The following is a 13,299-nucleotide window of genomic DNA, read 5'->3' on the forward strand; positions in this document are numbered from 1 at the left end:
TGGCTGACCGTGTGCGCGCGTTGCCACAGCTGTCCAGTCTTGCGCTACGTCCTCGACACCGCCTGCAGGGCGCCCCTTCACCTCCCTCGACGCTTCATCAGTTTGGGGGCGAGCAGGTTGTGTTAGGCGAGTGACGGCAGGGGCAGCAGCCACAGACGGCGGGTATCAAGATTGGTACTCGTAGCGAGGCAGCAGCCGGAGCCAGAGCTCTCAGGGCTGTCCAGATGGCGAACTGCAGAAGGACGAGGACGTTCTCTGGGTCGTCGAGGGAGGCTTCACTGCGTAGCCTCAGCTGGCTGTGGAACGACAGGCGCCGTACATCTGTAGCATCGTGCTGCCGAGGCAAGCGTAGAGCGCCCCGCGAACGCTCATTCTCGCTCCGCGCGCAGCAACGAGTCTGTTCGCTGCCGTCGAACGACGACTGCCACTTCATGCAAACTGGCACTGCTGACCGTTCGCGCGTGCCGCATCGCAGACGGCGTTCGCACGCGCCGTACGGATACACTTCTCCGTCATGTCCCTCAAGCACGCCTTGTACTGCTCGTCCTCGTCGAGGTTCTCGACTCAGTCGACCATGCGCCTGACCGCCAGCTGGTCCTGCACGTGTCCCTCTGGCTTCAAGCCGAGCGTGTAGAAGATGAGGCTTTGCTGGAAGACGGGCGCAAGGCGGTCGAGGATGTCGGACGGGAGGTCCTGTCCCTTGCGGTAGTAGTACGTCTTGAGGAGGCGGATGACGGGCGCGACGTCGGCTGCGCAGAACTGCCAGGGGCAGCCTTCGATGTTGATGTCGTACTGGGTATGGAAGCCGTACAGTCCTTTGAGGAGCAGGAGACACTGCGTGCGAGCTGGCTCAGCGATCGAGCAGTCGGAGCGCGGCTTCTGCAGCTCCTTCCGAATGAGCTCCTGGATACGGTCAAGGGTGAGCGAGCGCGACCTCGGCGACAAGGAGAGCACCGCAACGCACCTGGTCGCCGCGAGTGTCTCGCGAATACCAGCCGCTCTTGACGAGGTAGGTCAACCACGGGATCTTCTCGTTCGTCTCCCAGTCCTGCGTGTAGCGCGCCTCGAATTTCGGAGCGCTGGGGACGAAGAAAGCGGCTTCCTCGGCGGTCAAAGGCGGGAAGACGAAGGGAAGGGGACCGTCCGGTTCGCGCTTGATGCGGCAGAGGTAGCTGTGCGTCTCCCAGATCTACAGGGCCATTGTCAGCCGGGCGCACGGTGCAGCGAGCAAGCGATCTGGACGAACGTCTTTCTGGCACTGTTTCCCACAGAACCGCGCCCAGAGGCAGCGCGAGCACCGCTGAATGCGCGTAGAGCTGTCACACACGAAGCACTGGTCTGGCGGACCGGACATCTCGAGCTAGCGAGGGTGAGGAAGCGAGAGAAGTGAGCGGGAGAAGGCGAAGAAGGGGAGCGTGCGCGACCGACGTCGCCTGGGACGAGGAGGAGGCGTTCTGGCAGTTTGTGTACACGCTGAGCTACGAGTGCAAGCACGGGAACCTCGACAGACGCGCAGAACGATGACCAGGCGAGCCTTTCGCCGAAGATGAACAAGCCAGCGAGAACAACCAGAGAGCGCGCGTGAGTTGTCTGCTGTCGAGCAGAGAACTGGTATGACGGAGCGCACGGGCGAGGAGGAGAGCTCGCTGCGCAAGGGGACGCGGACGGCTGGAGTCCTCGAACGAATGCTGGGTGTACGAGTTCTCCTGCACAAGCATGTTGGCCTTCTGACCTGTCCCGCGTTTTCCTCCTCCACGCTGCGCCGACTACGACGAGCCGCTCGGCCGATGCCCGTTGCTGCCGCCTCCGTGCATTGGACTCGCTGAACCTTGCACTTGAGCGACCCTTGACGGCGTAGCGGCTGTGCCCACGCCGGCCGACGGCTGGCGTGTCTGCGATTGGGCAGGACTCGTCTGGCGCGAGACCGTCGATCCGTCGATGCCGTTGGCGGGAACGTCGAGGCGGAAGTCGTCGGGGAAGCCAATCTCCTGAGGAGTCGGGAACCTGCCGCGTATCTGGCCTCGACGAAGGTATGCGGCGATGTGGGAGGCGAGAGGAAGATAGCTGCAAGAGAGAGAGGGACGATCAGTCAGAGGAGCTGGCAAGGGAAGGAAATCGAGGCTTGCTCTGCGCACGCTTCCGACACCTCAGACACGTCGACGAACTTCTTGTCCGAAGTCTGGCGATACTCGGCTAGCTCGCTGCGCAACTCCTTGATGCGCTCCTTGTGCGAGCCGAGCCCGGCGTCCCAGCCTCGCAGACCGGTCTCGAGCCTGTTCGCCAACTCTTCGCTCGAGAGGTCGGGCTGGCCGGCGGCAGCGAAGTGGGCGAGGGACGCGACGAGAGGAACGTGTTCGGGCGGAACGGTCTGCTGCGCGGAAGAATTGTGAGCACGGCGAAGGAAAGACGTGAACGAGGGAAAGCGCACCTTCCGGCTCGACACCTTCTCCACATCGTCCTTGACCGCAGCGACCTACGCGAGACATACGACGGTGAGTAAACGTCGCTGACAATAAGGAGCGGCGAAGAGCAGCGCACTTCCTTGACCCACTCGTCCCGAACCTCCTCGAGTCGCTTCTCCAGCACCGACAGCTTCTCGCCTGAGCCTGAGTCGTCGTCGATCTCCATGTCGTCCGCGTCCCTCTTCTTCATGACGTCCTGGGCGACCTCGTCAACCTTGAGCTGAACGTCCGCAACCTTCTTCTCCAGCTCATCCACGACTCCGACCCGTGCTTCGAGCTGCCCGACTCGTCCTTTGACCTCGTCCACGGCCTTTTGCATATCGACGGTCTTCTGCTGGTCGACATGCGAAGGTCCCGGTGGCGGCTGAGGAGTGGGAAACGCAGCGGCGGCAGATGTCGGACGTCGACGAGGGTCGGTCGTCTGCGAAGCCTGCTTCTCCAGTGCTTCGACACGCGACTCGGTCGTAGCGATACGCGGCTCCGTAAGTGACAGCTTGCCAAGCTTTTCCTGATTGGCGGCGACCTGCGACTTGACGGCCTTCAGGTGCGCCTGACATTCGCCCATGTCCTTCTCGAGCTTGTCGATGCGGGCTCGATGGACGATCCCGCTGGCGACGACAGATTGGCTGGAAGACGCGAGGCTGATGGGCCAGTCGGTGGTGCCGCACGAGCCTGCGTTTGCTGTTTGAGAACGTCGACGTCGGTTGCGAGCTGGTCGAGTTTGCTCGTCAAGTCCTGGACAGCGGCCGCCGTCTGCTTCATGTCCTGTACGTGCGGTCCGAGAGCGCGCGCGACGTAGCTCTCCATGACCTCCTGCAACGTCTGCGCGATGTTCCCATACGCTTGGTTGATCGTTTCCTGCCGCTCCAGGCTTCTCTTCCTCCTCGCCCCGTCAAACTTGTTCCTCAGCTCGTCCGCTTCGTCCTCCGCCAGGTCCGGAAAGGTGAAGGCGGCCGCCTCGTCTGCCTGCTCGCGCAAGACGTTCGAGACACCGCAGAACGTCTCGACGGCTTGGTCGATGCGAGGGCGGAGAGGATCGCCGGCGTCCGCTTGAGCTGGCAGAGGGGAGCCGCCGCGAAGAGCCGTTCCAGCCAGTCGCGAGTTGACAGGACCGGAGGCGGCACGAGGTCGAAAGCCGTTTGCGAGCTGGCCGGGATGATTGGCGGTCTCGTTCTGCGGAGACGGCGCGCCGAACGATGGAGAGTGCGAAATGGGACTGTGCGAGCCGCCATTCGCGAATCCTGGCGGGGGAGAGTGCTGGAGAGGACGCGCGGGAGCCTGGTAGGAGCGAGCGGCGCCCGTCACGCTCGAACCAGCGCGACCGGCGACTGGTCGAGAGCCCATGAAAAGGTGCGAGTCCTTCGCCGTTGGATGCCCGCCTCGTCCACCTGGGTTCATGCTGATGTTGGCGTTCGAGAGCTGTCCCACAAGGCGAGGTGTAGTCTGTCAGCTCGCCCTCATGAAGTACGCGTGAGCTACAGCGAAGACTCACAGATCCTGTCGGAGCCCTCAACCAGTTAAAAGCGCCCGTCGAGCCCTGTGAGCTACGTCGCCGCGTCGAGCGATGAAGTCGGGGTCGAGGTCAAGAACTTGTCGCACGCGTCGTGAGAGGGCAAGTGCGCGCTGACTGGGGTACTGAGAGGCGTCGAGTCCAGTCAAGCTGCCTTTGCAGGCCAACGAGCGGGCGAAGCGAGATGTCAACCGCTGACCTTGATTTCTCTCGAGAGAAGCCGCTCAGCTAGACGGGCGGGACGCTCTACGATAGCTGCGGCATGATGCTGCCATTCCAACAAGTCTACAACAATAGCTGCGAGTGTGCTTGATGCGAAATGCGAGTTGCGAGTTGCGATTGCGAAACGATACGTTCACCTTCTAGGACTGCTGGGCGAAGGGTTGACCGGTAGGCGGGCTCCAGGGTGGTATGGCGAGAGGTGAAGGTGAGAATGCTTCTGGCGAGACGGCGTCGTCCTTGCTGAACGTGGTCGGCTCGTCTGCCTCGTCCGGCGCATCCTGCTCCTCGTCCTTCTGCCACGTCTTTGCCATCCAGCGCGCCTCGATCCGCTCCGCCTCGAAGCGAGCGGCCCTCATCTCCCTCACCTCGGCTGCGACGTGCGCGTCGTCCCACATGACCTCGGTCCACCTGCCCTTGCGACCGCGTTGTCGGATGATCTGGGGCCACTTGGCCTCGAGCGCGACGAGACCCCTCCACCACTTCTCCTGCACCATCTTGGCGTCCTCGAAGCGTTCCTCAGAGGCGAGAAGGCGAACGAGCTTGGCGGTCTGGTGGCCGCGAACGCCTTGTCCCCGCTCACACGCCGCAGAGAACGTCCGCAAGGCCGCCTCGAGCGTCAGGGTGCGCCTGTCGCGGCCGAATCTTGGCGAATCGGCGACGCGGAGGAAGCCGTGCACGAGGAGGGAGAAGGTTTCGCGGTCTGGCTCGAGCCGGGCGGCAGATTGTCGGTCCTGACCCTTCCCAACCTCCCTCCAGGCTACGACGAGCTCGTTGTAGGCTACTCCAGCAGCGTCGAGGTCCTGCGTGCGAAAGAAGCCGGGTCGCCAGACGTGTGCGGCGATGAGGGCGTTGTAGGATCGGGCGTCGGGCGTGTGGCCATCCTGGATCATCTGTCGCCAGACTGACTGCATGTCGTCACGACGGTCGCGAAAGGAGCGCGAGAGGGAGCGGAGGACGGCGTTGTAGCCGGCGACGGGAATGAGGAGGTAAGGCTGGAGTTGGACGAGTTTCGGGGACGGACGAGATCGCGGAGAAGGGGCGTAGCGCGACCTGAAGTAATCGAGCAGTCGCAAGGGCGAGGAGATCTGCCGCTCGTCGGCTGCTGCGGCCTCGAGGACAAGCTGCATGATCCGGCCCTCGATCTTCCCTCGCCCGGTCTCCTCCCAGTCGTGAATGACGCGCTTCAGCTCGGAAATGCTGCCTCTCCGGCCGAGCGCGCGCCACAGCTCGTTCCAGAGGCTGACGGGGAAGTAGAGGCCCGAGGCGGTCCAGCTGAGGTAAAGTCGGATCGGGATGGACGGGTCGCGAGCGGCTGCGGAGGAGAAGAAGAGGGCGACAAAGGTATCCCGTAGGTCTGGAGACCATGCGAAGGGCGGATGTTGGTTCGAGTCGGCAGGTGGGATGGTCGAAGAGAGCTCGGGCGGGACGGAGAGGCGGTCGAAGAGGGAGAGTGCGATGAGAGGTGCGGTCGAGGAGACGGTCAAGGCGCGGAGCAGTCGGCCAGAGTGCTTGACGAGAACATGATGGATCATGCAGCGCCGCGCAATGTCTGCCGCTGTGACGAGACAGTGCGAGGGCATGCGAGGCTTGCGGCGATCCTGCCTCGTCCAGCCGCTCGCCCTGGCTGCCTCGACCTCCAACCTGCACGCCTCGACGACGAGCGACGAAAGGAGCTTGGCGGGCGGACTGTCCGCGTTCGTCAATGCCGGCAGGTCCCATTCGTCCTTCCCTTTGATTTGCGACGTTTCCCACAAGCGCAAGGCGACGTCCAGTCCCGCCTGCCGCTCCTCAACCGGCAACGCCTCCTTTCCCTCGACCGCGCGACCGCGCTCGATGCCGAGCCACCGTACAAAGTAAGGCAGCGGAGCCTTCTCGATCGCCGTCGACCGCTCAACCGTCTTCAGCCGCTCCTCCTGCAACTTCGCAAGCGCCTCGTGCGGACCGTTGCCTTTCCGCCCGAAGAAGGGCATCTTGTCCGCCGCGCACGCCTGGTCGAGCAGCTCGCGCGCCCGAGCGTACGCAGCTTCTTCGGCTGCTGCGCCTCGTAACGGCGCAGACTGGGGCCCTTCACCCGCGAAGTGGTCCGAGAGGATGTCCTTCAGGTCTCTCATGCGAGGTAGGTGGCCCTTGTCGGCCATGGCGCGGAGCTGGGCGAGTGCGGCGGATGGGTCGAGGCGAAAGAGGAAGGGTAAGAGTTCGGAAAAGGCGGCATTGGTATCGGGATGCAGTAAGGGTGTCGAGAGCGACAAAGCGCGGAGGGCAAAGGTATGTGATCGTCGTATCGTGGGTTCAGAGTCGAGAGATTGAGGTATCCGGCGGGCGAGGCGATGCGAGTACTGGGCGAGGAGGTCGGCGTCGTCGGCGTGCGAGGCGAGCTGATCAGGCGTGAGAGCGTCCTCCCGAGGGGGAAGGCGTGCCGACAGCAGCGCCCAGTACTCGTCGAAACAGCGATCGAGGTACCGCTGCCGTTGCCGCATCAATCCTTCCCTCGAGTTCGGCTTTGCGCTCTGCCTGCGCGCACTCGAACCGGACTTGGCCTCCCTCACTCTCGCCTCTCCCTCCTCTTGCCTCAGCCGGGCCCGCGCAACTTCCCGCACTTGCTCGAACGACAGCTCCCATCTCTGCCGCTTGATCGCAAAGTCGCGCAACCGCTTCAGGACGGGATTGGCGGCATCCGCTTCGAGCTCGACGACCTGGGCGAAGAGCGAGTCAAATGTGTCGCGTTCTAGAGAGATAGGAGGGTGTGCTGAAGGTGGACCGGAGTCAGGGATGTAAGAAGCGATCAGGCGGCAGATGTCGTCGCGGGCGGCGAGGCGGGCTGCAGGCGATTCCAAGGTGATGAAGCCGGCGAGTCGTCGCTCGAGCAGTCGTGCTGTGTATCGTGACGGTTCTTCTGGCGCGATAGGAGGAGGTAGGGGGACGGCGGTGGAGAGCGAGCGAGAGGGTGAATATGGTATCTTCGAGGTAGAGGGCTGCGCGCACAGAACATTGTCAGCTCCGAGCTCGATGAACACACCGCCAATGCACTACGCACCTGGCTCCAGTCTGTCACAACTGCTCGAGGTCGGACGACCTGGGACAGAGTGAGGCGGCGTTAGTGAGCCTCACGACAACAGCCGGGGGCGCCTGAACACGCAGAAAGGCAGTTCAGCGCACCTGATTGGCTCTGAGCTGCGTCGGAACCCGCTGCACTCCCGCTGTGGCGCAGAAAGTGCAAGTTCGCTTCGTCTGGGGGCGGTCGAGCTGTGAGAGGGGTGGAGCCGAGCGGACAGCGTTGCGCGCATGTCTCGCGCTGTGTAGCATGCAGAACCAGCCACAGCGACGGTCTCAGCCTGCACAAGCACCCCTTTGAGCGAGCTGGGTGCGGCGGACGCGGGCGAGATGTTTCCCGCAAGAGGTTCGCCCATTACGCTTCGTGGCTACAGCTGATTCCGGGCCTGGACGGGTCGCTATCCCGCCAGAAAGTGTCTACGATGGCGTCTGAGCAGTCGGCGCTTCGCCCGCTCACGTTGCCGTCGCTGCCGCCCGACTTCGCTCATCTCTCGAACCTCAAGCTACAGCTCTCGCAAACGCAGCAGGCTGTCGAGGGATACGCGCAGCTGAGGAAGAAGCTCGAGACATTCACGGACGAGCCAGCCTGGGAGGCCTACGTGCGTTGCCTCTCTTCCTCCTCCCTCGGGCGCCAGATTGACATCCGCTTCAACTCGTTCTACAGATCCCGTTCGGCCCTCTCGCCTACTTCCCTGGACAGCTCGTTCACACCAACGACATTACGCAAACGATTGCGCCGGAAGCGGAGGCAGGACCGGGTATCGAGGGAGGAAAAGCGGGAGGTCAGGACGCAGGTCAGGGCCGACGGGTTCTGCGAAGCGCAAAGCAGGCAAGAGAAGAGGCAGAGAGGCTGCAGAAAGGTGAGTCGTCCGTTTCTCGGTTGACGGCGGTATCCCAATCTCGCTGACTCGGTTCTCTCGGTGCATCCTGCCAGACCTTGAGGCAAAGGCTACTGCTCTACAGCAGGAGATCTCTGCGAAGGAGGAGGAGCTGAGCAAGAAGCGCGAGGAGGAGCGCAAGAACGGAGAAGCGGGCTTGGCAGGCGCAGACATGGGCGACGAGGACTGGACGATCAACGAGCGAGGCGAGGTGCGTCGAAACTGCTGTGTCCAGCTACAGTCGGAAGCTGCGTGAGCTGACATTCCTCATCGTAGGTGATCAACGAGGAAGGCTTGCCCATGTTCGACATCCGCGAAGACTTGCCTTCAGAACCCGAGCCCGCAAAGCCTGCCTCTTCCGCCACTCCCGCCGCCTCTGGTGCGACCAGCGCATCCAATGCGCCTCAGAAGATGCGGTACCTCGTCAAGAAGGGTGGAAAGACAGTTGTTCGTGCGCACCAGTCCTTCTCTAGCCGGGTTCTTCCGTCACTCACTGGCTCTTCACCCAGGTACTGTCAACGCACGCCCTCCCTCCAAGCCGGCTCAAGCACCTACCTCAGCCACCCCTTCCCCCTCGCCAGCAGCCTCATCACCGTCCGCTCCTTCCGCATCGCCGACTGTTCCAGCAGAAGACAACAATCCGTTCCCCGTCCGACCGAAGCTCGACATCAAGGCTATCCTCGACGAGCTCGAAGCCGAGGAGAAGGCCGAAGCGGAGGCGAGTCGTGCAGCATCGGGCGGGGCCGGGGTGCAGGCCGATCCTGCTGTCGACGAGTTGACGTCGACGGCGAATTCATCTGAGGCTGCGGCTGCTTCGACCACAACGCTCACTCCGAAGCCTGCGCCTGCGTCGAGCGCGTTCGGCGGCTTCGCTGCCGGCTTCCTCTCGAAGGGAAAGCACAAGCGGCCGTCCAACTCGCTTCCGACGCCTTCGCCCGCCTCAACCGCCTCAGCTTCCGCCGTCGCCACATCTCCTGCGCCAATACCCGCTCTCAAATCCTCCCTCTCGCGACCTTCCTCTCCTTCTCGTTCCGGCACGCCTGCCTCCGACAAGAAGCGCGTCGCGTTCGACCTTCCCCCTCCCTCTCCCTCCGAAGACGCCCCAAAGGCCAAGAAGGCTCCCATCATCCTCGGAATGGGCGATGCTGAGCCGCCCCGCCGTCCCGAACCTCCTGCAACCGAGTCGAAGAAACCTGAAGAACCGTTCGTCCGCCCGATCAAGGACGTTGTGGTGGAAAAGCCGATGAAGAAGCCTGTTCCGCCCGGAGGGGTCGTGGGACCGGGTGGGATTGTGAGGCAGAAACGGTTGTCGAAGTTTAGGCAGATGAAGGAGGAGGCGGTCGAGGCGAAGCCTGAGAAAGCGGCAGCTTCGTCACCCGAGGCGCTATCGCATCCGGAGACGTCGCCTCCTGTCGTTTCCGCTGCCGTACAGAAAGATGTCAAGGGCAAGGGCAAGGCGGATGACCAAGCCGGTCAACCCCCCTCAATTCCCGCCCCCGTCCACACGATCTCGCTCTCGACACGACCAAGCGAGCCATCGAAGGAGGCTGACGGCACAATCTCGTACGCCGATATCCCCTTCGACTCGGACGAAGACGTCGACGAGGAGGATCCGTACTCGGATGAGGAGGGCTTTGACTGGTCCGACGACGACGACGAGATTGACGATGACGACCTGGATGTCGATGCGGCGTTGCATGCGCGAGAGGTTGCGCTTGCGTACCATCAGCAGCGGCTGAATGTCGGTGGCGGAAGGGGGACGGGCGCGCTCGGCGGGTATCACGATGTCGGCGAAAGTCCTTTCGCAGGCATCGCTGATTCAGATGCGCAAGGGGTGCGCGTGATTCGTTCCTCGACGTATTGCTGCATGCTGACGTTGCTGCTTGTCGCAGCTCGTCCCGGCCGACGCCACCCTTCAATCGCTCGACCCGTCCCTCGCCGGCCCAGAGTTCGGTACCTACGCTCACGCCGGCTCCGCACAACTCGGCAAGCCCTCCCGCTTTCGCCTCGCCAACCGGAACCTCGAATCTGCGCAGCTCATCATCCCTTCTCTTCTCGCGCAAGATCCCTCACTCGAGACGTCGAGCACGCCGCTCGGTCCCGCCGTCTCTCGAGGTCAGCATGAGGATGCGGACGGACTCGACGACGCGGAGCAGGAGCGGTTTAGGCGGACGTTGGAAGCGCTGGCCGAGGGCCGACCGCTGCCGGAAGACGAGCAGCGCTTGGAGCGGGAGAAGGAGGTTTTGCTGCGGGAAGAGCTGGCGAAGACAAAAGAGGAGCGGGAACGAGCGAGGCTGGAGCAGCTTGAGCAGGACCGGACGGCGGGCAAGCGGCCCCCTGAGCTCGTCCAGAAGATCCCGCGACGAACGGAGGAGGTCCAGCCTGCTGCGTCGAATCAGGCGGTTCCTTCGGCACCTACACCTCTCGGTGGTGTCATCGAACGTGTCGGTCCATTGACTGCAGCGGCAGGACCAGCATCAGCAGCGAGCGAAGGCGGAGAAGCTACGGAGGAGAAACCGAAGCGGATGTCGAGGTGCGTTGCCTCGCTTGGTCGTCCTTCGACCGCGCGCTGACTCGTACGCCTCCAGGTTCCGACAGAAGCAGCTCGGATTGGCAGACTAGCCTGCATCGACGCAAAGTGGCCTGTCGAGCGGATTTGTGGAAGCGAACTTGCGGTCTGAAGCTTCAGGTGGACTGCCGCGTCTCGCAAGCAACATCTATCAGTCTTCTCACGCCTTGGAAGTAACCTGCGTCGCCCAGCAAGCCGTCCATCTCTCCCGCTCCTCCTCCTCGACTCGGAGCTGATGAACACCCAAGGAGAGAAACATCAGCCTTGGGCGAGTCTGCTAGCCACTGTGGTGGCAGCAGACCTGTTATCTGAAGCGCTCGAGCGTCCCAGCCGGCCTCTAGCAGAGTGCGAGGGTGTGTTGTCGAGGACGAACCATTCGAAATCGCTCCTTCCCCTCCTCCTACACCCTCGCTCACGCTGCAGAGTCCTGGACAAGCTTGCTACCGCTTGCGAACAGCTGAACGGTTGCCACGATGACCGGCGACACCGCAACAGAGCTCGAACTCGAGCCGACGAGGACTCGCTCGACCGCCAGGACTCTGCCGGAGAATGGAATTGACACGACGCAGGCGATCAAGGTGGACAACCGAGCACTGTGGTCACTCCTGGCGCAGCATCTGTCGAGCAGTTGGGGCGCGCGGTGCTACGAGTTCGCTTCGTAGTGCGTCTATTCCCTCCTCTCGAACTGACGACGCTAATTTCGTCATCCTGCAGCCTCTTCCTCATCCGGCTGTTCCCGAATACCACCCTCCAACCGTCCATCTTCGGGTTCTTCACGACCGGCGCAGCCATCCTCTTCTCCGGCTCGGTCGGACACCTCGTCGACATCTACCCTCGCCTGCGCTTCGTCCGCGGGTCCATCGTCGCTCAGAAGGCTACTGTCGGCGCCTCTTATGCCATCTTCCTCGCCTGCTTCTTGCGACTCGAAGGAGGACGACATACACCCGCCTTGATTGGTCTCTTCGTGGTTCTTACCCTGCTTTCCATGCTGCTCAACCTCGCGACAGTGAGCGGCCCTCGATTCGCCGAGATAGACCTGCGCTGAGGTGTCCTGCGCCGCAGATTGGCATCTCTGTTGCAGTCGAGCGAGATTGGGTGACCATCATCGCTCGAGGAGACAGCAACCAGCTCACTCGCTTAAATACGTGGGTTGGCGGCTCTTCGTTCTATCACCCAAGATGCTAAGCAGCGTCTCCACAGCTTCCTCCGCCGTATCGACCTTCTCTCGAAACTGCTCGCACCGCTCTTCGTCTCGCTCCTTACGACCGCCGCTTCGTACACTTTCGCTGCGGCGTTCTTGCTCGGCTTTGCGGCTGGATCGATGGTCTTCGAGTTCATCTGTGCGTGCTCTCGAAGCTCCACAAACAGTAGATACTGATGCTGCTCGACTCGCAGGGATAGAAATCGTCTACCGCCGCCTGCCTGTCCTCGCCGGCGCTCCGACCAAGGCTACGATCGCCGCCACAGGAGAAGACATCACCGCACTGCCGAACGACGCCATGCCACCCCGCCCTCTGCTCCGCCTCAAGACCCGCCTCGTCGCCGAAATCCAGAACTGGCTCACCTTCGTCCGCGCACCCATCTTCTTTTCCTCCCTCGCAATATCCCTCCTCTACCTCACCGTCCTCTCATTCGACGGCTCCTTCCTCGCTTGGATCAAGGCGCACCACTACTCGGATGCGTTTATTGCGGGTATGAGGGGGATCGGAGTCGTGACTGGGCTGCTGGGGACGTTGGTCATGCCGCTGCTGGAAAAGAAGATTGGGCTTGTCCGGGCGGGGACGTGGAGCATCTTGTGCGTTGGCGCATCTGCCTCCATCGCAGAATCGTCGCTGACTTTCTGGCTTTGCTCAGTTCCGAGGTCGTTACGCTCATCCCGGCCGTCGTTGCTTTCTTCGTCAAGCCGTCGGCGGAGGGAAAGCGAGGATCGGCACTGACGGATGCGCTGCTGTTCACGGGTGAGTCGCTCACTTTCTCCCAGAGATTCGTTTATAGCCGTGGTGGTCCTTGCAAGGCTGCATTTGCGGTACTGACGGGTTGCTTGTGCAAAAGGCATGGGGCTGAGTCGCATCGGGCTGTGGTCGTTCGACCTGTGCCAGCTAAAGGAGCTCCAGCAGGCCCTGGACACGCACCCGGAGAAGAACGCCTTGTGCGCTTATTTTCCGCTTTCCTCTCCCGCTTACGACAGCTGACGCTCCTTGCTTCGCGGCTTCGCAGGATGGCTCTCCAGTTCTCGCTTCAGAACGTGCTCGACCTCGTCAAGTACGTCGTAACTATCATCCTGCACCGACCTTCGCAGTTCAAGTGTGCGTCTACCCTGCTCCAACCCATCCTCATGCTTCGCACTCACGCATCTCTCGATTCGCAGGGGCCGTGGTGATCTCCTTCGCGTCAGTCACAGCCGGCGCGCTGAGTTACCTCGTTTACGCACGAAAAGAGCGCGGACACCTCGTTCACCTCGAGTGGACGGAGGCGCTGTTGCGCAAGACGCGGTAGCCTGTAACACTGCGTGTAACACTATCGTTCCTGCCAGCATACTAGATCTCGAACGAGCCGATTCGGCTTTACTTGGGAGAACTGGACCGCTCGACCTTCCTCCTCCTCCTC

At 62.5% G+C, this 13,299-nt stretch overlaps 5 protein-coding genes across 5 annotated transcripts; 2 read left to right on the forward strand and 3 right to left on the reverse strand.

Moving 5' to 3' along the window:
- Positions 1-564: 564 nt before the first annotated feature.
- Positions 565-1,354, reverse strand: RHTO_00036 (uncharacterized protein; the record flags this gene model as incomplete). Its single annotated transcript, XM_016413720.1, has 3 exons — positions 565-903; positions 965-1,189; positions 1,328-1,354. The coding sequence occupies 3 exons, from the start codon at positions 1,352-1,354 to the stop codon at positions 565-567; spliced, it is 591 nt and encodes a 196-aa protein (XP_016276727.1).
- Positions 1,355-1,766: 412 nt separating this feature from the next.
- On the reverse strand, positions 1,767-3,860 carry RHTO_00037 (uncharacterized protein; the record flags this gene model as incomplete). The annotated part of the gene is made up of 5 exons (XM_016413721.1): positions 1,767-2,064; positions 2,136-2,368; positions 2,429-2,473; positions 2,539-3,053; positions 3,131-3,860. The coding sequence occupies 5 exons, from the start codon at positions 3,858-3,860 to the stop codon at positions 1,767-1,769; spliced, it is 1,821 nt and encodes a 606-aa protein (XP_016276728.1).
- A 474-nt stretch (positions 3,861-4,334) lies between these two features.
- RHTO_00038 (uncharacterized protein) lies at positions 4,335-7,497 on the reverse strand (the record flags this gene model as incomplete). The annotated part of the gene is made up of 3 exons (XM_016413722.1): positions 4,335-7,166; positions 7,229-7,267; positions 7,351-7,497. 3 exons carry the CDS (start codon positions 7,495-7,497, stop codon positions 4,335-4,337), a joined length of 3,018 nt encoding a protein of 1,005 aa, XP_016276729.1.
- Positions 7,498-7,667: 170 nt separating this feature from the next.
- Positions 7,668-10,745, forward strand: RHTO_00039 (uncharacterized protein; the record flags this gene model as incomplete). The annotated part of the gene is made up of 7 exons (XM_016413723.1): positions 7,668-7,844; positions 7,910-8,105; positions 8,180-8,334; positions 8,400-8,574; positions 8,633-9,957; positions 10,016-10,656; positions 10,712-10,745. 7 exons carry the CDS (start codon positions 7,668-7,670, stop codon positions 10,743-10,745), a joined length of 2,703 nt encoding a protein of 900 aa, XP_016276730.1.
- Positions 10,746-11,165: 420 nt separating this feature from the next.
- On the forward strand, positions 11,166-13,188 carry RHTO_00040 (solute carrier family 40 (iron-regulated transporter), member 1; the record flags this gene model as incomplete). Its single annotated transcript, XM_016413724.1, has 9 exons — positions 11,166-11,353; positions 11,407-11,698; positions 11,755-11,837; positions 11,893-12,032; positions 12,088-12,487; positions 12,547-12,650; positions 12,745-12,841; positions 12,910-12,998; positions 13,061-13,188. 9 exons carry the CDS (start codon positions 11,166-11,168, stop codon positions 13,186-13,188), a joined length of 1,521 nt encoding a protein of 506 aa, XP_016276731.1.
- Between the last annotated feature and the right edge of the window lie 111 nt (positions 13,189-13,299).

This window comes from Rhodotorula toruloides, assembly GCF_000320785.1.
Source record: "Rhodotorula toruloides NP11 unplaced genomic scaffold Scaffold1, whole genome shotgun sequence".
NCBI classification, from domain to species: Eukaryota; Fungi; Basidiomycota; class Microbotryomycetes; order Sporidiobolales; family Sporidiobolaceae; genus Rhodotorula; species Rhodotorula toruloides.